The following is a 22117-nucleotide window of genomic DNA, read 5'->3' on the forward strand; positions in this document are numbered from 1 at the left end:
AACCTTATTGAATATAAATCCATAGCATAAAACTGAAATCATCCTACATTAATTGGAAAAAACTTAACCATTTAATTTAGATGATTCATAAAGCAGATGGATTTGCAAAAGAAAATAACTAAAACTACAGAGTTCCAGGCTAAATTGTAGACAGACCTTAATGACCCATGCTGCTGTATGTAATCTTAATATCTAACAATGTGTTCAATGGTGATACTGAGTGCAAAATAAAATTATATCCTATTCCGAGCCTATTTTTCTGTCGAATTAATAATCAAAGAATTTTGGTCTGGTTCGTTTTTGTTCACAATTTTTCTAAATAACAAACAGATACTTGATACACACCGATCATCATTCAGTTAAATGGGGATAAAGGTTCACTTAATAATAGTCTAATTTTGCAGCTGGAATGATAATAAAACCATCAATATGTGCCTTAATTATATTGTGAAACTGAAAACAAATTCTGGGGCATGCACATGCATAGCCAGATGTGAAACAGCAGAAGTTGCTGGCAGGCATTCTGTGCTCCTCCACAGGCTCCAATGGTCTCCAGCATAATATTCAGAAATCATAATGGAACATTGCATGCAAATTATACCACACTATCCTGGGATTCCCATTATTAAGCAATCCTGGGGCAATGATGCCTTTTTAGCTCAGAACAGACAGGGACACCTGCAGATACATCAATAACTTACCTTCTTTCTTCCTTCCTTCCACCTACCTGTCCTTTCATTGTACTTCACCAAGCCACCCGCCAGACTTCTCATCTGTCACCATGTGATCCTCTGGGTCCAAGGCCTGATAACCCAGCCTACCATATCCTGGCCCTCCACAGTCCAATATTCTACGCCCACTCACTTCCACCATCTAAACTGTGCTGATATCCCAATTTGCTTATCCCAGAATCTACATTGCGCTAGTATCCTGATCATACTCTGCTGTTTAACAACTTGCCAATTTACCAATATCCTCTACTCCAATTGGAGCTGTGTCAGCCAGCCATCCTGAACCTGAGGTGGAAGGCCATGGGCATAGGGTCCACTGAAATTTGTTGACACAAGCGTTTTACGAACTTTTTCTCTACTTATGCTTTATTGCATAAAATGTGTGAGTTTTTAAAATGGTATATTAATTCATAATTATTATCTCACAACCTTTTATATAAACTCATGGATTTCCTCCGGGTGCTCCGGTTTCTTCCCACATTCCAAAGACGTACGGGTTAGGAAGTTGTGGGTATGCTATGTTGGCACTGGAAGCATGGCGACACTTGCGGGCTGCCCCCAGAATACACCACGCAAAAGATGTATTTCACTGTGTGTTTCGATGTACGTGTGACTAAGAAAGATATCTTAATCTTATCTTTTATATATACTTTTATAAATTGTCATTCTCTCAGCTAAATCTTAAAATTCAAAGGATTTTACTTGTTAAAAAATGTTTGTTATTTCAACTATCATAATCTCGTGCAAGTTATTTTGCACTCTGTAAATGTTCAACATATTATTTTAAAATTGTGTTTTTTATCTCTGGTTTATTGTCTGAGAATTTCAATGTAATTAGTTGCTCAGCCTGTGTGATAACATAAATATTGTTGCGTGTCAGAGATGCCATAGAAATGAACCTTGATAGCAACTGATATCAGCACCGGGGAAATTCATGCTGCAGGCCAGGCGCAATTGGTGTTGCTTTGCCACTTACTACAAATTCCAGCCTATTATTGTGGACATTAACGCTATCTTTTGCTTTATCCAAAATCATAAGAAGTGTCTCAGTTTAAATCTGCCATACGTTTTTAATCATTGAAAATGGGTACTGCTAATTCTATGGAGATAGTATTATAACAGTTCTGTTTCATGCTATAAATTACCAGCAAACTGGCAATGATTGTGAAAGCACACAACAAAATGGTTGCCAAGCTAAAAATCCAGCAGCAAAAGCATTACATTTCCAATAACACTCATCTGTGAATGGCATCATCCAATTTTACTCCAGTTACACTTGGTATAAATATTTCTCATATCTAGTTCAAATTGCATTAAAAAAGTCCATTTTATTGCATAATTTTATAATAAAGTTTCTTCCAGTCTCAGCTGCATCAGTTTGACAGGCATTGTTAAAATCTCCATGCTGAATAAGTAGTGAAATTCACAACAGGATTTGAAAATAAAAGATAATGCAGTCCTTTACATTGTCAGAAAATTCCAATTAAATCTCAGCTCTGTAGCCTAATATAAAGTTCACACAAAAGGCAGATTTGTAAAGCAGTTTTAAAATGAATTATTAAGCTTTTGTTATGAATTGGAAACTCCATGAAACATGGTCAAGAAATTGGGCAGTTCCTGTAAGGTACATTAGTTCTGTTTCACTGCAGCTGGCCAGTGACTGCTTTGTCTATGGGCATACTGCTAGAAAATCTGTGCACTCCTGAACAAGCCACATGAGGCAAGTTCTTCCCTTTATGCAATCCACTGGAGTGCGTCATGGATGAGCTCAGTGCAGGGTTGGGACAGGGTTGCTGCACACTGGTGATTAGCGAGATATGGAAGAGATGTATTCAGGAGAGTGGTGCAAGGTTCATTTCCCAAGCACTAATGTTGGGTGATGGGGACTGTTGGTTTTTGGGGGTGAAGATAGTTATGTCAGGCGGTACGATTTAAAGGTAGTCAGTGAGGTGGAAGCTAAGCAAGTGTGATGCAGAGTCAGTGTGTGGGGAAGGATTTTGAGATGGAGGTCAATTAGGGAGTGGGAGTCAATATCAAGTGTCGGCTTCTGGGGGAGGTTGTCAGATTAGGTTGGGTTGTAGATTGGTGGGTGTGGTGGTGGTGGGGACCCACACCATCACAAGCTTTGAAGGAATGTGTTGAAGTATTGAGGAGGTGGGGGCAGGGGCAAACTGCTTGGGGCCAAGTGACTGCCAGGTAAGCAAGTTTCTTGAAGAGAATCAATCCGAGACTGATTCATTGAGGTCATGCAGAAGCAGGGCTCACAGGAGCTATGAACACTTGTTTTCACCGAAGTGATCTTCCTCACAAAATCATAGACTTTGTAATCCACATGGTAAGTATTGTTTTCCATAGAAATTGGACTGTGCAGAGTGCATATAGATTGCTATAAAATCCAATTTCTATGCAATATAACAAACCATTTATTAAGGAATTCCTTTAAGGATTAATTTGCCAATATAAATGTGAGTACTTCAGTCATTAAATTTATATGCAATACTGCACAAATACGTGATTTTAATATTTTTCCAATCCAACAAGCAGTGGCTATTGACCTTTCAACCAATCAGATCCCAAAATTATCCTGTCATCAAGTTGCTGATGCATAATCAGCATGACAATTCTATCTCTCTCTATTGGATAAATGTTTGATCAGTATCCAGCGCAAATGCAAATATTCATTGGCTGAATGCTTCCACAGCAACCAATAATGATTGACGAGCAGCAGTAAAGCAAGCCAGCACTGCTTAAACAGGTCTGTAACTTCTTAAAGGGCAGATTCATTGTGGGTGAGGCAGGTGTTCTTAGATCTTCCTCACATCAGCTGATGTGGGAAACAGGCAAAGCACAGGATGAGTTGGCTCCATGGTTTTTTGAATGGTCCACACTGGTAGGAGGAGGTGGGAAATATGAAATATGTCCTGAGTTCATTTAATGCCATCCAAACATCTGCTCAGCAAGCAGTGGGAACAAAGTGTCACGGAAGTCAATGCCTGAAAGTAAAGTCCTGATTACCTGAATGCTCTGCCACCAAATAGCTCATAGAAATAACCAAGGCCAATGACATATCCTTACATTTTTACCACACCCTCATCCTCACTTGCTAACAACCTTGAAGAACTAGGACTCATTATCTTATATTTAGATGCTCTCACACTTAGTAAACCCTTTAAATAGTGCTGGTGGAAACCCTTTCTGCCTGCATGAACGTTTAAGAAAAAAAAGATTGGATGAAACATTGAGACCCAAAACAGCAGACTGTTGTCAAAATGGCTTTGAACACCCATTGATTTAATGATCCAACTATAATGCACACTTCTAGCAGCACACATGAATAACTTCACCAACATGGAGTCTGGAGAATGTGGCTTGCAAATGTACACAAGAGCACTGAGGCCATCATTTTGATTCTCAAATGTTACCCATTACTGCCCAAGAAGAACGCAATTTTCATCCGAATTTCAAACTGAGTATGTGAGAGGCACACCAAAGGAGAGATAAAAACACAAGAAGCTGAAGGAAAATCACAACAGAAGTATGGAGTTAAAATTAATAAGTAGAAATAGTGGAGAGACGTTTATCTGGAAAGAGATAGACAATTTTGAAATGTAGTTTAGTCTGACTGATGCTTCAGAAGATCAAGTAATTTTTGTTATCAGCTCAAGTACTCTAACTGCCAGTTCTTGGTAGAACAGGTTATCTATTTAAAAAAAATACATTTTTAAAGGCTCTTTCAGGCCCAACAGCAGGTGTTTGGCAAACATTTTAGATTGCTCATACTGGAAGAATTAATAAAGAAAGTCACAAGAGCATTTCAATCCAAAGCTGAACACACTGCATCTTTGTTGCATGAATAGCTGTAATTTGTCATAAAATGTTTACACTTAAAAACAAACTTTGGACATTTGTCAATCAAAGCAATTGATGCAAACACGATGGCAGGAGCTGGGAAAATACTCAAAATTTCTGTTCTTTTCTGTGGACCCTGCACCACACTTAGTCCCACATCAACAATGATCCAAGACAAATGACAAAACTCCAGCACTCTCTGACCCCCAACAGCAAATATGTGTACATTTCAGACGTGTGTGTCCCATGTGGTATGAATTTTGGTACATTATTATACCAGATATTGCCATTAGTTGAGAGTTTTGTTTTGATAGCTCCACTCTTGTTACCTTACTTCACAAGCAGCAACACCAAAGAGCCTACAGGCACAGCATTAACACCAAACATGTGATTTTGCTGCTTCATAAAGCAGCAGGATAGTGATCCAATGCAAAGAAAAAAGAGAATGGGATTCTCAAAGTAGAGCAGAGATTATAGCAGGCAGTGCAAGTGGTGGGCATATCAGTCAGCTTCAGAGGTACCAGCGGTTTCAGCTAATTTATCCCATTTGTGGGATGAGTGGAAATATTCCTGAGAATCAACAATATCAATGATGTCTTCAGGAGGACACAGAACAGAGATACTATCAGGAAGGCAATTGCCTTTATTGCCTTTATTGCAATATTATAGAACTCTGGTCAGGCCACATTTAGGGTATTGCGTGCAATTCTGGTCACCTCACTATAGGAAGGATATCGAGGCTTTAGAGAGGGTGCAGAGGAGGTTCACTAGGATGCTGCCTGGATTAGAGGGCATGTGCTATCAGGAGAGGCTGGACAAACTTGGGCTCTTTTCTCTGGAGCGGCGGAGGCTGAGGGGTGATCTGTTGGAGGTGTATAAAATGATGAGAGGCATAGATAGGGTGGACAACCAATATCCTTTTCCCACTATTGAGTGATCCAACACAAGAGGGCATGCATTTAAGGGGGGGGGGGGGGGTAGGTGCAGAACAGAGGTGAGGGGTACGTTTTTTTACTGAGAGAGTGGTGGACGCCTGGAATGCGTTGCCTGATAGGGTGGTGGAGGCAAATTCATTGGGGGCTTCCAAGAAGGGCTTGGATGGGCACATGAATGAAAAGAAAATAGAGGGATATGGGCATTCTGTAGGCAAGAGGGAATAGCTATGTCTGCACAACATTGTGGGCCGAAGGGCCTGTTCTGTGCTGTACTGTTCTATGTTCTATTATTAAGACATGAGACAGAAACTGAGTCAATATTACAGATGAATAGCTGACAGTAGAGATATCCTGTTCCGAAATAAACAAGGAAAGTGATTTACCTGAAGTTGTTGAATTCATGTCTAGAAGGCTGCAACTTGAACATGAGGTGCTGTTCCTCCAGCTTGCACTGAGTATTGTTCTAACAGTGCCAGAAGCCATAGAGAGGTCAGACAGGGAGAGGGATGGAGAATTGAGGTGGCAGGTAACGGGAAGTTCAGGGTCAGCTCTGTGCAAAGTCCTGTCACCTGAGCAGATATCAGAAAGATGGAAGAACTGGGAGAATGAAATGGCATCCCAACACAAGGCAGATGAGAGGAAGTAAAATCGAGATAGCCGTGAGAGTCTTTGGGCTTGTAATCGTCCTTGGGTTTGTTGCTAACCGTTTATGGAGACAGGGAGCTCCAGAAAGGGAAGAGAAAAATCAGAGGTCAACTATGTGAAAGCGAAAGCAGGCTGGAAGTTAGCAGCAAAATAGATGAATTTTTTTGTCTGTTGGAGTGCAGGAAGCAGTTCTGCACAGTCATCAATATATTGGGAAAAAAGAATTTAGGGAGGGGGCCCGAGCAGGACTGAAACAAAGACGGATCCCACAAAAAGACAGGCATAGCTTGGGCCCAGGTGAGTTTCCATAACTAAACCTTTGATCTGAAGAAAGAGAGTGAAATTGAAGAGCAATTATTCAATGTGAGAAGAAGTTTAGCTAGGTGAATAAGTGTGTTGGTGTGGAGGGAAATTTTGGGGCCTCTGTGCAAGGGTACAATTTTAGTCTGTTTAATCTGGATGTAACAGACCGCCAATCCAAGAAGCAGTCTTGTGAATTTTCACTGTCCTCCCTCTGCTGCAAGATATCCTTCCTTGGGTCGGGAGACCAGACCCATGCACAACATGCCAGATGCAGTCCCATCAGGCTCTATACAATCGGAGAAGACATCCCTACTCTTGTACTCTGTAACTCACCTCTTGACACACCAAGGCCTTACTACCATTTACAAGGCACAAGTCAGGAGTCTGATGAAATACTCTCCATTTGTCTGGATGAATGGAGCTCTCCAAAAAATTAGCATGATTCAGGAAAAAGCAGATTGCTTGATTGACACCCCATTATCCTCCCTAAACATTTTTTCCCTCCACCACTAACGCTCAATGCCGAAGTGTGCACCACCTCCTACAGGGTATTAAAGGATGGGTTATAAATGCTGGCCTTGTCAGTTATACTCTGGATCCTGAAAATGTATTAATTAGAAAATACTATTCAAAATATTGCATTATTCTTAGAGAACAGAGGACAACTAAGTATGTTTCTGAATAGGAAATTGTTTTGCAAAATGCTCACAGTGATAAGGCTGCCGTGACAGAGTTTACAATTTGTTCCAAGATAAATTCAGGACAAAGTTGTTGACACTTCCATAATACCAAAATGATCTTGAAATTCAAATTAGAAAATCTCTTTGATGGATGATTTACAATCAAAATTACTGAGGTTTTGTTATGAACTGTAAATAATTGAGTAAATCTCTGACTTCAATGGCAATCTCCTTGTCAAGATTAATCAACTAAACAATAACACTTAATTGAAATTATGCATACATTGCAGAACAATGCTGGGCTCCTGCTTGAGCATTTGAAAAAGATGTGAACTGGAATAATAGTCCAAATACAATGCCCAAAACCTCATTGTGAAAATATGCCTCGATCAAACAGCGCAAGTCTAAAATATGAGACAGTAAGAACGGACAACTAGCTCGCTGAACCACAGAGCATCGCCAAGAATTGGCAGAGTACATATTGGTCCAAGCTAACTTCTGTGCCTGCACAGTGCATTGTGGATGCTGGAAATACACTGGAGTCAATTGTGGGTGCTTCTCACCTCTTACTCAGCTCCCAGAGTCACAGTGAATTCAGGGCATCCTGAAGCTCAGAGCAGAAGGGCTCATGTTTGGCTTCTCACCTTTACACCAACCAACCATAATGAAGTTATTTTTGTTTTTCTTTATTTCACTTAATATTTATATTTTAAGTAAATGACAGCAGTTTAATATGTTTCAGAATTTATTGTTTTTAATGTGTTTAATAAGTATTTATATTTTTCCAACCAACAGAGAGAACCATTTCATCTGATTTTTACCAGTACTTAGCAACAGTGAAGAGGTCTTCTGATTTTAATTGGACTATGAGCAGGGCTTCATGTTGGCTCACTCACTGCTTGGGACCATCTCCACTTTGCAGACTCACCTCAATGCCAAAGCACTGAGCTCTTTAGGAGTTGTATAGTGGGTGTGGAACAACTGTGAGGCACGAGCTGGGCCCAGTCCAATTTGGCCAAAATAAAGATAAATTATTGCAAAAGAATAGACTTTATATCCTGAAAATTTTACTTCCAAATATTTGCCGTGAAGCATTAATTCAATATAGAAAGCAGAAATCAGAGACTATGGAGATGGTTTACATTTAGTTTTGATGTCAATCTCAAACATAGAAGGAAAGAGAATTGATAATTTATGACTTTAACGATGCAAACATTTGATGAAGTTATTGTTCTTTACGAAACTGAGGAGATGAGAAATAAATGCATAAGTAGTCCGTCTGGCCCCTCAACTCTGCTCGGCCGTTCATTAAGATCATAGGTGATACTGTAACTTGTCCACCTTCCCATCCAATCACCAAAATGTCAAAAAGATCAATTGTGTCTTAAAATATCCATCAGTCTCAGGCTGGAATAGATGCAATAGCTCTATAGTCCTCTTCAGTCCTCTAAAGGTAGAGAATTTCAAAGACTGGCAATGCATTTTACAAAAAAATAATTCTTTATATCTCGGGCATAAATGTCTGACTCCCTGCCTTGAGACTGCTCCCATCTTTGGACTCTGCAACCAGCATTGTAATTCAATCATGTGATAATGAAGACATCAAAACATGTCGTACAAGTTTCGTATAAATCAATTTTAATTAATCTATCCAAGTCCTGAAAGAACATACCACTGTTCCTGGGTCTGCAATGGTACTGGAGAACCAAAAACAGCCAAAAGATTAATTGACCTTTGACCTCCCCAACATATCCCTTGAAGATGTAGTCATTGTGTATATAAGATTCAATTGAAAACCTGCAAGTGTGCTACCAGTGCATGAACTTCAGAATTTAGCAATTAAGTCTCTGATAAAATTTTATTGCTTAGTTCAACAGACATCTTGTACAAAGTCTCATCTTCACCCTGTGCTTCTAACATGTTGGAAGACACCACTGCCTTGTCAGGTAAGATAGATTCAGTAGAGATCTCATTACTCAATATTGGGTCACCATGAGCCAATGGGAATTGTATTCCTCATTTTACCTCTGAAACAAGTGAATGTGGAAGACTGTGCCTGGAGCAGTGCCACAGGAATGTATTAGATATGCCAGTCCCATAAACCTGAAATCCAGAACTATTGCTAGGAGGAGTGACAGTCTTGATTGGGGTTATTTCCTTTGGAACAAAGGAGAGTGAGGAGACATTTAATATGGGTGACCAAAATTATTAATGCAGATGCCAAACAGCAGACACAGCATTCTTTAAACAGGACTAAGTAAGCTTGCAACCGACGCTGTACAATCCAAGACACACTGAAACAAACAGCAGGTCGACAGCAATTTTAAGGCAACGGAAGATCAGCCCCATTATTTCTGGTCTGACCTAACAGGCTGAGTGGATGTGATGACAATACGCTCCACTCAATTTCAGCCCTTTCATTTGAAAGGAAAATTTCATGGATAACATTCAATGCATTCTGAAGTTAGCTGTACAACATGAGAGAGATGGCAAATAGACTAGATACATGCCAAGACTGTCTCAAGAATTAATAACTCCTCCTTGAATCTGAAAAGGCCCTTCAGGGCATAAGTTTTTTCTGCTGTAAGAGGAAAAAAGCCTGCCTGAAATTCTAATAAAGCACTTCTCATGTCACAAGAGGTGACCACCTTGCATACGATCCCCTGCTCCTGGATTCAGAGCCAATGGTAGTTTAATGATCTTGTAAGTTTAAGAAAGATAAGTTCAGTGGCATGTTCACCTACAGCCTCATCTGTGTATAACTCCACAACCTTCAATCTTCCCTCTTAAGCCTACCCAATACAGCACACCATACTGGAGTACATGTTGTAGATGCACCTATCCTGTCTATCTTTGTGTTTCCCTTCATCAACAACTGTAAGGGCACCACAGACATTCAACCACATCCTTCCGCAATCACATGCCTCTGACTCTTGGTCCCATTTGCTGATATTCTGCATGTATCTGTTCATGCTATCACCCACACACAAATGACTTCATCCTATCCTTGCAGAAAAGCAAGGTGTGTGGCTGTTTGTAGAAGGGAATTTGAGAGAAGTTATTTATTTAATTAACAGATAGATGGCTAAGCACAGCTCTAATGCTATATACAAATACACTGACGACACCACTGTTGTTGACAAAGCACAAGTGGTGATGAGTCAGTGTAAAGGAGCGAGATAGGACACCCCGTTAAGTGGTGTCACAACAGCAACCTCTCACTCACTGTCAGTAAAATTAAAGAGGTGATTGTTGACTTCAGGGGATGGAAGGAGGGTGAATATGCAACAGTCTACACTGGGGGATCGGCAGTGGAAAGAGTCAGCAGCTTTAAGTTCCTGGGTGTTAACATATCAGAGACCTGTCCTGGGCCCAGCACACAGATGCAATCACAAGGATAGTACACCAGCATCGTTACTTCCTTTGGAGGTTAAGGAGATTCGGCTTGTAACCGAACACTCTAACAAACTTCTACAGATGTACTGTTGAAAGTATCTTTACGGATTGCATCATGGTCTGGTATGGCAATTCGAATGCACAGGAATGTAAGAAGCTGCAGAGAGTAGTGGACTCAGCCCAATACATCACAGGCACATCCCTCCCCACCATCGGTAGTACTACAGGAGGCGCTGCCTCAAGAAGGCAACATCCATCATCAAAGATCCCCACCATCCAGACCATGCCATTTTCTCGCATCTACCATTGGGCAGGAGGTACAGAAGCCTGAAGTCCCACACCACCAGGTTCAAGAACAGCTACTTCCCTTCAACCATTTGGTTCTTGAACCAACCGGCACAACCCTAATCACTACAGTTTTGCAACACTATGACTGCTTTGCACTGAAATGGACTTTGTTATTTTTTGTTCTAATTGTGTTCTTTCTCATAAAAATTGTGTGTAGTTTATGCTTTTCCTGTGAATGCTGCTGCAAGTAAGTTTTTCATTGCACCTGTGCACACACGTCCGTATGACAATAAACTTGACTTTGACCAATGGAGGACAATTTCACTACGCAAGCCACTGCTGAGGCCTTAAATTATTCCCTTTTACTAAACTTCAGGGCTTTATTTACCTGCCCTACCTCTAACTCACCCCAACACTCCCTAAGCCTCTCTCAGTAATATGGTTTCTCAGTAATGTGGTTTTAAAAACTCTTTTTAAAAAAAACTTTATTTATTCAGCACGGTAACAGGCCCTTCTGGCCCAACAAGCCAGTTACACCCAAGTTAACCCATCTTTGGAATGTGGGAAGAAACTGGACCACCCGGAGGAAACCCATGCAGCCACGGGGAAAACATACAAACTTCTTACAGACAGTGGCGGGAATTAAACCCCGATCGCTGGCGCTGTAACAGCATTACGCTAACTGTTACACTACCGTGCCGCCCCAAGCTGGTCATGATCCTGACACAAAACCTCCTCCATCCCAAAAGACCACCTCTCCACCCACCCAACCAACATCTGCTCTCAACACTTGCCACCTATCCCCAATGCAGTGATGCCCAACTTGATGGCCCCATCGCTATTCAACAGAGACCCAGAGCTTTCAGATAGCCCTCCATTTCCACTGGACCTCTCTACCCCAAGCCCCCATTCAGCCATTGCTACTTGCAACCGACCCGTTTTTCTCTGCTCATTCCACGTCTGTGGAATGAGTGTAGAAAAGATTGGGCACGTTAAACATGTGAGACCTTATCTATTGTAAAAAGCCTTGAGCATTGTGCACAGTTGAAATTTTCCAAGAAACGCTACAGGAAAAATAATCAATCATTCCTTGCCTCGTGACAGAAAATAGGTTGGACGCATCTTTCCAGACATCGATGAATTCTGAAGCCAGTGAACTGGGATGCAGAACTTTTACTCTTGCACTGGGTATTGCATTATGCCCCGGCATCTCCAAAAGAGCAGACACCTCTGGTATCTTTTATTAAATTCACTTAAGTAGGAGGACAAATAAAAGGATTGAAGGCTTGATTTGCCAGGCCCAATAGAATTTCAGCTACTTTAACGTTACACATTAGCTTGCTAGAAAATATAGCTATTGAAGTCACAAATCACAGCAGGACATAAATGAACTTGCAGGATGGTCACATGATTAACAATTGAAGTTTAGCAGAGATAAATGCAAGATGGTAGATTTTGGTATGGACCGAAGGAGGTTGAGAAAGAAAGGTATCTCAAAGTAGAAGTAAATTCATTGCTGAAAGTTGCACCACAGGTTAGCAAGGCTAGAAAATAGCAAACCAGGTCCCAATGTTTATTTATAAAGGGATGGAAGTGTAAAGTAGGGAAGTTATGCTCAACCAATATTGAACCTTGGCTAAATCAGACTTCGTACAGTGATGGTCACCATATTATGATAGGGGTGTAGAGGCACCGAAGAAGATGTAGAGAAGGTTTACATGAGTAACACCAGAAATGTGAGGACATATTTATCAGAAAAGAATAAATAGACCAGATCTTTTCCCTTGAGAAAAGGCTGAGGCGGTGACATAATAAAGGTCTCTAAAATTCTGATAGATTCTGACTGCCACGAGTCATCAAGAAATCCAGCACAGAATTCAGAAGAAACTTCTTTACCCAAGAATGGGTGAAAACGTAGAGCTTTCTTCCGAAGGTGTGGTTGAATAGAACTGTATGGGCATGTTTAAGGAGAGCCTGAGCATGTGAATGAAGGAAAAGGGAATGAAGGTTCAGATGGATTGAGATGAGGAATGACTGGATGAAGCTCAAAGGGAGCAAAAAAAGCCAGCTAATAGACTGCTTCACTGTAATATAACCCAAGTAATACTAGCCAGTGACAATGGAAAATACCCTGTGAACATCTGAAATTCCTTGACTAATTTTAAAAGTTTTCTCATTTTCTTTGGCATCTTTACTTAGAGAATGCAAATGACATTTAGCAATGTGAGGAAGTGGCATTTCCTCAATATTGCCTCAACTGAATTCAGTATGTCCATAAGTTTGTTTATAAGTTATAAAACTAGGATTCAGCTTTTCATCTCTGCTGGTTAACATTGGTTTATTTTTGAGTAAGGACAGGATTCCTGCATTCAGACCAGCAAAGTAAGTCAAAGCTTTAGCCTTAAAATTGTTATCTTATTTTGCAGGACTCTTGCCAAAGTTGTTGCTGAAATCAATCAGCCTCAAGACCAACTCGGACCTCAATGCACCAATTCTCAAGCTTGTAATAAGATAAGATATCTGTATTAGTCACATGTACATTGAAACACACTGTGAAATGCATCTTTTGCATAGAGTGTTCTGGAGGCAGCCCGCAAGTGTCGCTGTGATTCCGGTGCCAACATAGGATGTCCACAACTTCCTAACCCATACGTCTTTGGAATGTGGTAAGAAACCGGAGCACCTGGAGGAAACCCATGCAGACACGGGGAGAACGTACAAACTCCTTACAGACAGCGGCCGGAATTGAACCCAGGTCACTGGCGCCGTAAAGCATTACACTAACTGCTATAAAGTATCCTGTAACACTGAGGAAAGATTTCCCCCTATCTCACCTCAAGCAAGGTCATTTATCAGTAAAGGTGAGGGTGAAGCCTCCCTAGGTTGTCAGTTTTTTGGTGTCAAAGAGAATCAATATGTTTCAGAAGGCTGATGTTTGCAGATGAGTGAGGGTCAGGTTCATGTTACAATGGGCCCTAAACTCCAAGTGTTGAGAAAAAGTGCAATTGTAAAAAACCTCAACTTAGAAACTGATGGAACCATACTCTGTGACTTTTTAGGATAGCCCCAGACCAGCCCACATCTTTTGTGGGGTAGCTCGTTGAAGTTTTATAAGACGTTGGTGAAGCCAAACTTAAGAGTACTGTGTGCACCTACCTGTCATCTACCTGTAGGAAAAATATCAATAAGCTTGAAAGAGTGCAGAGGAAATTTACATGGATGTTGCCAGGACTTGAAGACTTGAATAGGTTAGGACTTTATTCCCTGGAGCACAGGAGAATGAGGGGAGATCTTACAGAGGTATACAAAATTATGAGGGGTATAGATAGGGTGAATGCATGCAGGCTTTTTCTCCTCAGGTTGGGTGAGACTAGAACTAGAGGTTTAGGGTGAAAGGTGAACTATTTAAGGGGAATCTGAGGAGGAACTTCTTCACTCAGAGGGTGGTGCGAGTGTGGATTGAGCTGCCAGCGGAAGTGGTGGATGCAGGTTCAATTGTAACACTTAAGAGAAGTTTGGATAGGTGCATGGATGAAAGAGGTATGGAGGGCTATGGTCCAGGTGCAGGTAGATGGGACTAGGCAGAAAACCAGGCCGGCATGGACTAGATGAGCTGAAGAGCCTGTTTCTGTGCTGTAGTCCTCTATGACTCCATGACATCATTCCCAAAACTCCTTTCCGAGTCCATGAACATCATTAGTGTAGTTTAACCGAGAGAGAACTCCTCACAATCGCTTTCCTCTGGATTTTCTGGGCCATTATCTCAAAGTTTATATTTTAATGAGGCAGAATTCCAAAACTGAACACTGCTTTGATATGTTTCCTTATAACAAAATATGAAAACTTAGAAGAGTAGACTGAAGCCCATGATACTGGACAAGGCTGTGGTTATTAAATTTAACACTGGAGGCACATGTACAGTGATGATGGTGAATGAATAATAGTATCGTCACATTCTTTCAGCTATCATAGTTTGTCGCCTTTGGCATTGGAAAACTGCCTTTTCCCACTCTGAATTATCCAATTTTGCTTTATAAACATTTTTGTAATCTGTGACTGATGCTCTGCCAAGAGATTGAGGGGCAAAACTGTTGGGAAATACAAAACATCACGGTTTGACAGGAGGACCAGGCAAGGGCCCTTAGCTAGAATCTTTGCAGCCATTCCAAGATTGAACTTTAAAGCATCATCACGGAGCATTTAATGATGAGAGTGCCTGACTTTCAGATAGCCTTAAAGTTTATTTCAGAGAAAGGGAGGGTAGGTGACTGCCAAAAGGGTGATGTGACACTTTAAAAGGATCCAGTGAACAGGCCTGATGCGGCCATTGCAAATGTTAATAACAATGGGAAAAATGGGATGTCTGTCGAGACACGGTGTGGGCATCAGATTCAAGGCATGAGTGGTACCTTAATTCCTTGTTGCTGGATGGCACTTTCTTAGTGATGCACTTGGAGGTGTTCGCCATGCTGTGGCCTTCACTGGTGCGCCTTGAAATCACTGCTGTGACTCTTGACTCAGCACAAGGCCCATCCCAGTCTCACCGACTGACCAGGAGTAAGAGGATGTGTAGGGGCAAAGAGCAGCCACATAGTCTTGTTGCATTCAGGGAACTGCAAGGAGCCAAAACTCAGGCTCTTCGCAAATTAAACAATCGAGGTCACTGCCACTGCATGCATCTCAGGACCCTCCAATATTGCACATGGAAACTTGGTTCCACCCAGTCCCAATGCTCCCTGTGCTGGCATCTGGTTACAAATCAGCATTGAACTGCTTTTTAAAAACCCAGCATTGTGGTAGTATGTACAGCAATTATTTTACTTTTTTTTTAAAACCGTGTAATCTTCTTTCTATGGTATGCAATTAACATGTCAAAAAGAAGACATTAATTTACATCAATCCCACATGTTAACGGTGATGAATTGACAGCACCACTAAAAACGTCTTTGCTTTCCCAAGTATACCTCAGGTGCATACTGGTCTCCTGATTGCAGATTACAACAGATTTTAACAGGATTGGTGTTGGTTCTTTTCCACTGTCTTGCTCACTTGAAGAAACATATAACTCAAAAGGCTATAAATAGTAAAACTGTATTAAAGCAGGTAGAGTTTGTTAAACCAAGAATGTTTGGTAATAATTTTAGAATTTTTGATGGGCAGCAACTTTGAGGCTGCGGCAATTGTAAATAGATCCTTACCGTCACAAGTAGGCAAGGGGTGATTCCACCAGTGATTCTTCTCACACATGAGCGGTTCCTCATGACTTATTGTGTAGCCAGATTCACAGCTGAACGCTACAGTCGAACCAATGGAGAAATCTTGTCCATATCGATATCCATTGACTGGGATCCCAGGATCCATGCAGGAGTATGTATCAACTGTAACACCTGTGGGGGTAGATGGAGATATTAAAAAAATAGCTGAAGAAACAAAATTCATGCAAGTGACCTGATTTCAAACATCTTTTTAATTCTAATTATAACATGTATTTTGGACATTGCGACTACTGAATGGAAAAATTCCAAATGAAACTAATGGTCAAAAAAAAGATATTAAAAGAAGGCAATTATAAGGAGTACTTACTCTCATAATGAATCTTGAAACCAATATTGGAGCGACTATTATCGGTGGTAAACAGCAAATAAAGATAGTTAGCACTGCTAAAGAGAAACTGAGGCACTTGTGTGCCATTGAAAGAGCCAAGTAGCGGGGAGAGAAGATTTGGGCCGTCATGGATTTCCAGAACATCATAATTGACTTCAGTCTGAAACCTGCAGATAGAGAAATTTAAATGTATCTGAGAGTCAGTTACAGATGATCAAATTGGTTTCAAAAGTGGATAGTAACCTCATGGCATACATTGACTAATCACCTTAGCCCACAATGTAGTACAAATGATCAGACTTTAAATGAACTGATCATAAATGTTTAATTATTATGAACTGAGAAGAGCTCTGCTAAAGCAAGTCCTTTTGAATCATGATGTACAAGATTAATATTTAACTAGTATTAAAATCATTATAGTTATAGTTATAATTTTAATTCATTGAAATATATAAAGATAATAAATTAATGCTTGAACTGTTTTATACATGCCACTGGATATCTGGAATCATTATCTAACACATTAACTGCACAGAGTTGTGGACACAGCTCAACGCATCACGGAAAGCAGCATCCTCTTCATGGACTCTGTCTACACTTCTTCCTGCCTCAATAAAGCAGCCAACATAATCAAAGACCCCACCCACCCCGGACATTCTCTTTTCTCCCTCCTCCCTTCGGGCAGAAGATACAAAAGCCTGAAAGCACGTACCACCATGCTCAAGGACAGCTTCTATCCCAATGTTATAAAACTATTGAACAGTCCCCTAGTACGATAAGATGGACTCTTGACCTCACAATCTACCTTGTTGTGACCTTGCACGCTATTGTCTACCTGCACTGCACTTTCTCTGTTGCTGCAACACATTATTCTGCACTCTGTTATTGTTTTACCTTGTACTACCTAAATGCACTGTTGTAACAAATTGATCTGCATGGATGGTAAGCAAGACAAGTTTTCCACTGTACCTCGGTACATGTGACAATAATAAACCAATTTACTAATTGAAATTACATACCGACATATCAAAACCAAACATTCATACCATAACTTATACCATCTTCAGAATATGTTTATCAATTTATTTTCAAGAATATATCAAAATATAGAAGAAAAGATTGTGTGATAACCTTTCAAATGTGATTTTGATAGAATGTCCTGCTTCAGCTTCAATCACCCACTCACAGTTCTGGGAGTCTTTATAATATCCAGGCCAGCCTGGTGATAGGATTACTCCATTAGGTGAAGAAAAATGGCCACCACAAGGAGCTAAAGAGAGGTAATAGATTTATACTTATTATATGTACCAGTCTGAAAACTGGGCAAAATTTCACCGCAGTATTAAATATTTGATAGCTATACTGAAAAATAAATTAAAAACAAAGGATGTTAAACTTATGTGAGTGGAAACATTCTGTGTGCCCGATTGAACATGTCATTAATTCTCATCATAATGCACAGTTATGCAGTAAAAAGTGACAATATTGCAAAGAGTACTTCTGTATTACAAAAAAAAACAAGTGAAAATAATTCTTGTCATTCAACCATGTCATGTTGTGTAATGCTTTGTGTTCAGTAAAGCTAACACAAAGAAGAGTTGAGAGATCTCTTAAAAATGTCAGATCATCATTGAGCCTATTCCATCAAGCTTATTCCATCCTTGTTCCATGGCTGTTCTGTTGCTGCATATTGCTTGAAATCTAACCCAACAAAACATTAATGATCCCAGCCTTGAAGAATCTCAGTCCATCACTTTGGGGGAGATACAGTACTGCAAACACCTTTACTCCCTGATTTGACATTAAAGTTGCCATTTCTAAGTTTAAGATAAAGAGAGAAAATATTTCCAAAAGTTTAGGAATATGCCATTAGTTTTAGGTCCCCCTCCCCCCACGAGATGGGATACTTCTCTGTTTCCATCCCTCTGAATGTCTTTACTATACTAAATAGCTCAATTAGATCAGCTCCTAATCTTACATTTGCAAGGGAATGCAGTCCATGTGGAGAAGTTAATACATTGAAACCTGGTGTATTCTTGTGAATCAACCCTGTACCCTTTCCAAGGTCAATATATCTTTTCTGAAGTCCAGTATTCCAGTGTTCAAAGCCAGAGTTCAAAGCAGTCCAGAGGGATCTGATTGAGGAGTAACAAACATGTTCATTTTGAATTATAATCGCCTTGAAATAAAGGCAGTGTCCTATTATCTTTGTTTCCAAGCACTAATATTGTGTGATTTCTGCATATGGATGTCCAAATCTCTTCCTCCACAGTCCTGAAGCATTAAATAAATTCTTACTTATGTTTCCAAATCAAAAGTGATCTCATACCTCCATTTATTGAATTATCTCTGCCATAGTTTCACCTACATGCCAATGCCTCTTTATAACTTATTCCCAACCACCTCTACCGATTATATCTATGTCATTGTGTCCCTCCCAACTCTCCATTCCTTCATATGAGTCATTAATAAACGGCAAAATCCAAGTTCCCTGATTTGTGCGGCTGAATTGGTATACAAGTGATCAGTGTCGTTAAGTGAGTTATTGTGTTTTCATTTTCATGATTTTAATTATTTGTTAGTATTTGAGGTATTTTTTAAACCATTTTTAATTTATTTATTTAATTATTTCAATCTGTAGAGTCATACAGCATAGAAACAGGCCCTTTGGCCTAACTGGTCCACGTCAACCAAGATTCCCATCTCAGCTCATCCCATTTGCCCGCATTTGGCCCATATCACTCTAAATCTTTCCTATCCATGCACTTGTCCAAGTAAGCTTTAAATGTTGGTAATGCACCTGCCTCAACAATTTCCTCTGCCAGCTCATTCCATATACTGACCACTCTCGGGGTGAAAAATTTGCCCCGTAGGTTCCTATTAAATCGCTCACTCTCATCTTAAACCTATGCCCCCTAGTTCTTGAATCCCCAACCCTGGGAAAAAGACTGTGTACTTTGACCCCATCTATGCCCCTCATGATTTTATACACCTCTATAAGATTACCCCTCATTATCCTACACTCCAATGAAAAAAATCCCAGCCTGCTCCCCTTTCTCCATAACTCTGTCCCTCCAGTCCCAGCAACATCCGCGTAAATCTCCTCTGCACCCTTTCCAGCTTAATGGCATTTTTACTATAGCAGGGTGACCAAAACTGAACACAATACTCCAAATGCGGCCTCACCAGTGTCTTGTACAACTGCAACATAACATCCCAACTTCTGTACTCAATGCCCTGACTGACGAAGGCCAGCATGCCAAAAGCCTTCTCCACCACCCGGTCTACCTGCGACACCACTTTCAGGGAACCATGCACTTGTACTCCTCGGTCCCTCTCCCCGTGGCCCTACCATTCACTTTGAAGGTCCTACCCTTATTTGTCTTCCCAAAATATAACATCTCTCACTTATCCAAATTAAACATTTACCATTCCTTGGCCCTCTTACCCAGCTGATCAAGATCTCCCCGTAAATCCTAATCACCATCTTCACTATCAATGACCCCACCTATCTTAGTGTCATCTGCAAACTGACGAACCACGCCTTGTACATTCTCAGCCAAATCATTTATATAGATGACAAATAGCAATGGGCCTAGCACCAACCCCTGGGGAACACCACTCATCATGGGCCTCCAGTCGAAAAAACAGCCTTCTGCCATCATCTTCTGCTTCCTATCATCAAGCCAACTGTGTGTCCACTCAGCCACCTCTCCCTGGATCCCATGCTATCTAACTTTCCAGAGCAGCCTACCACACAGAAACTTATCAAAGGCCTTACTGAAGTCTCACTTTGAAAAGCCTCGCACTTGCCAGATGTCCCTTTGCCAGCAAACAACCTGCTCCAATCAACTTTTGCAAGTTCCTGTCTAATACCGTCCAGATTTGCCTTACCCTAATTTAGAACTGTAGCCAGTAGGGTGGTTGCCTCAGAGTGCCAGAGACTTGGGTTCAGTCCTGAACTCAGCTGCTGTCCATGTGGGGTTCGTACATTCTCTCTGTGGCCATATGGATTTTCTCCAGGTGCTCTAGTTTTCTCCCACATCCCAAAGACATGCAGGTTGGCAGGTTAATTGCCCCAAGTGTGCAGGTGAGAGGTGGAATCTTGGGGGGTGTGGAGTTAATGGGAATACAGGGAGAATAAAAAAGGGGATTAATGTTGGGTGAGTGCAAATGAGGGGTTGATGGTCTACATGGACGCAATAAGCCAAAAGGCCTGTTTCCGTGCTGTATTTGGCTCTGATTCTATTTTAATAGTTTTTGAATTCTTCTCACAATCAGAGATATTTGAAAACAAATCAAAAGCCTTTAAAAACAGCAAGCTGTTAAAGACCATTAAGCCTCCTGGGTGCAGAGCAACGGCCACTTGTCACTTGGATACCCTCTTCCTTACAAGACATCTCTTGGGTGCTGTGTATGGAGGTCTCTCATTTGAACAACTTAGCTGGCCCTCCAAATCCGGAAAAGGCAAGCTTGAGTGGGGGGACATATCCAGCACAATCTGGCCCATGCTCTGCAGTTTGATCAAATACCTTCACATTTAGGAATTGGTCCACTCCACATGACTTTTCCGCCTTTTAGCACACAGGTTATAGTTTCTGTCCCTTGAGTTTTTATGAATCCTTCTTCACATAGAACAGATACTGAGCTTCCCAATTGAAAGTTGTCACCAAAGCGTCGCCCGTTAATGGGAATGCCGGGATCAGGACATTCATTGTGGCCAAATGCTATGGAGAGAAAAGAGACAAATAATGGTTAAAGTTTCAGCATACTTTGAAGCCTGACAGATTTGAAAGAAGTTCAACCTATTGTAAAGGCAAATATTCCGTAATGTACGCAAAGTTAACGGTTTGATTCCCATGGAATCCCAGAACTTATAAAAATCATGGGGAATGTGGACTGGTGGGTGTGAGCATGGATAAAAAGGGGAAGGTAGAGAAATGGAAAAGAAAAAAAAATAAAGATTTACATTGCATTTATAACGTAGAAAATTGTTCCATAATATTTAATGGCGTTGCAAGGAAAAAGTTTTTGCAAAGGCAAACCAACAGATTTTTGGAAAGATGATATAAAACTTGGTGGTTCATTAATCTTTCAGTTCTAGACAAATAGCTTTATATATTTATTGTGGGATCTAACAATGCTAGCTAGATTCTAAAAAGTGTTTAATTTGGATTTTTTATGTATTTAATTAGTTCTGTGTTTGTTGACAGTGCAGCTGAACAAGTCAGTGTGACTGTTCTAAGTCAGAGACTTATGGGGCAGTCAGGTAACACACTTCCTGTGTTCCTTTCCCACACAATCCTGTCTTATCTGTCTCCACCTGTTACCCACCAGCCTCTGTGTCTTAATTCCCTCTCCTCCACCTGGCTCCATCTGCCGATCATCCCCCACCTCACCTGATTCCACCCTATCACCCACCAGCCCCTCCCTCTCCCCTCTTTATACTGCCTATTTTCCCTCTGCACTCTCAGTCCTGCTGCAGGCCATGACCCCAAAAGTCGACCATCCCTTTGCCTCCACAGATGCTGCTCAACCCACTGGTTCCTCCAGAATTTTTTTTTTTTGCTTATGGATTCAAATTTATGCATGTACCAGCATTTCAGTGCTGGGAGTGCCATATCTGAATATAACATTTTGAATAGGAAATATAACTAAAGTTTCAATTGTCTGTTTCAGATTAAAT

At 40.8% G+C, this 22117-nt stretch overlaps 1 protein-coding gene across 1 annotated transcript in view; it reads right to left on the bottom strand.

Moving 5' to 3' along the window:
* The window catches only part of csmd3b (CUB and Sushi multiple domains 3b), a 1392611-nt gene that overhangs the window by 367531 nt on the left and 1002963 nt on the right, over positions 1 to 22117 (bottom strand). Inside the window, 4 exon segments of the mRNA XM_052022622.1 lie at positions 16026 to 16214; positions 16411 to 16598; positions 17563 to 17701; positions 20964 to 21158. Of these exon segments, the coding sequence (XP_051878582.1) occupies positions 16026 to 16214; positions 16411 to 16598; positions 17563 to 17701; positions 20964 to 21158 (711 nt within the window).

This window comes from Pristis pectinata, chromosome 9 (genome assembly GCF_009764475.1).
Source record: "Pristis pectinata isolate sPriPec2 chromosome 9, sPriPec2.1.pri, whole genome shotgun sequence".
Lineage (NCBI taxonomy): Eukaryota > Metazoa > Chordata > Chondrichthyes > Rhinopristiformes > Pristidae > Pristis > Pristis pectinata.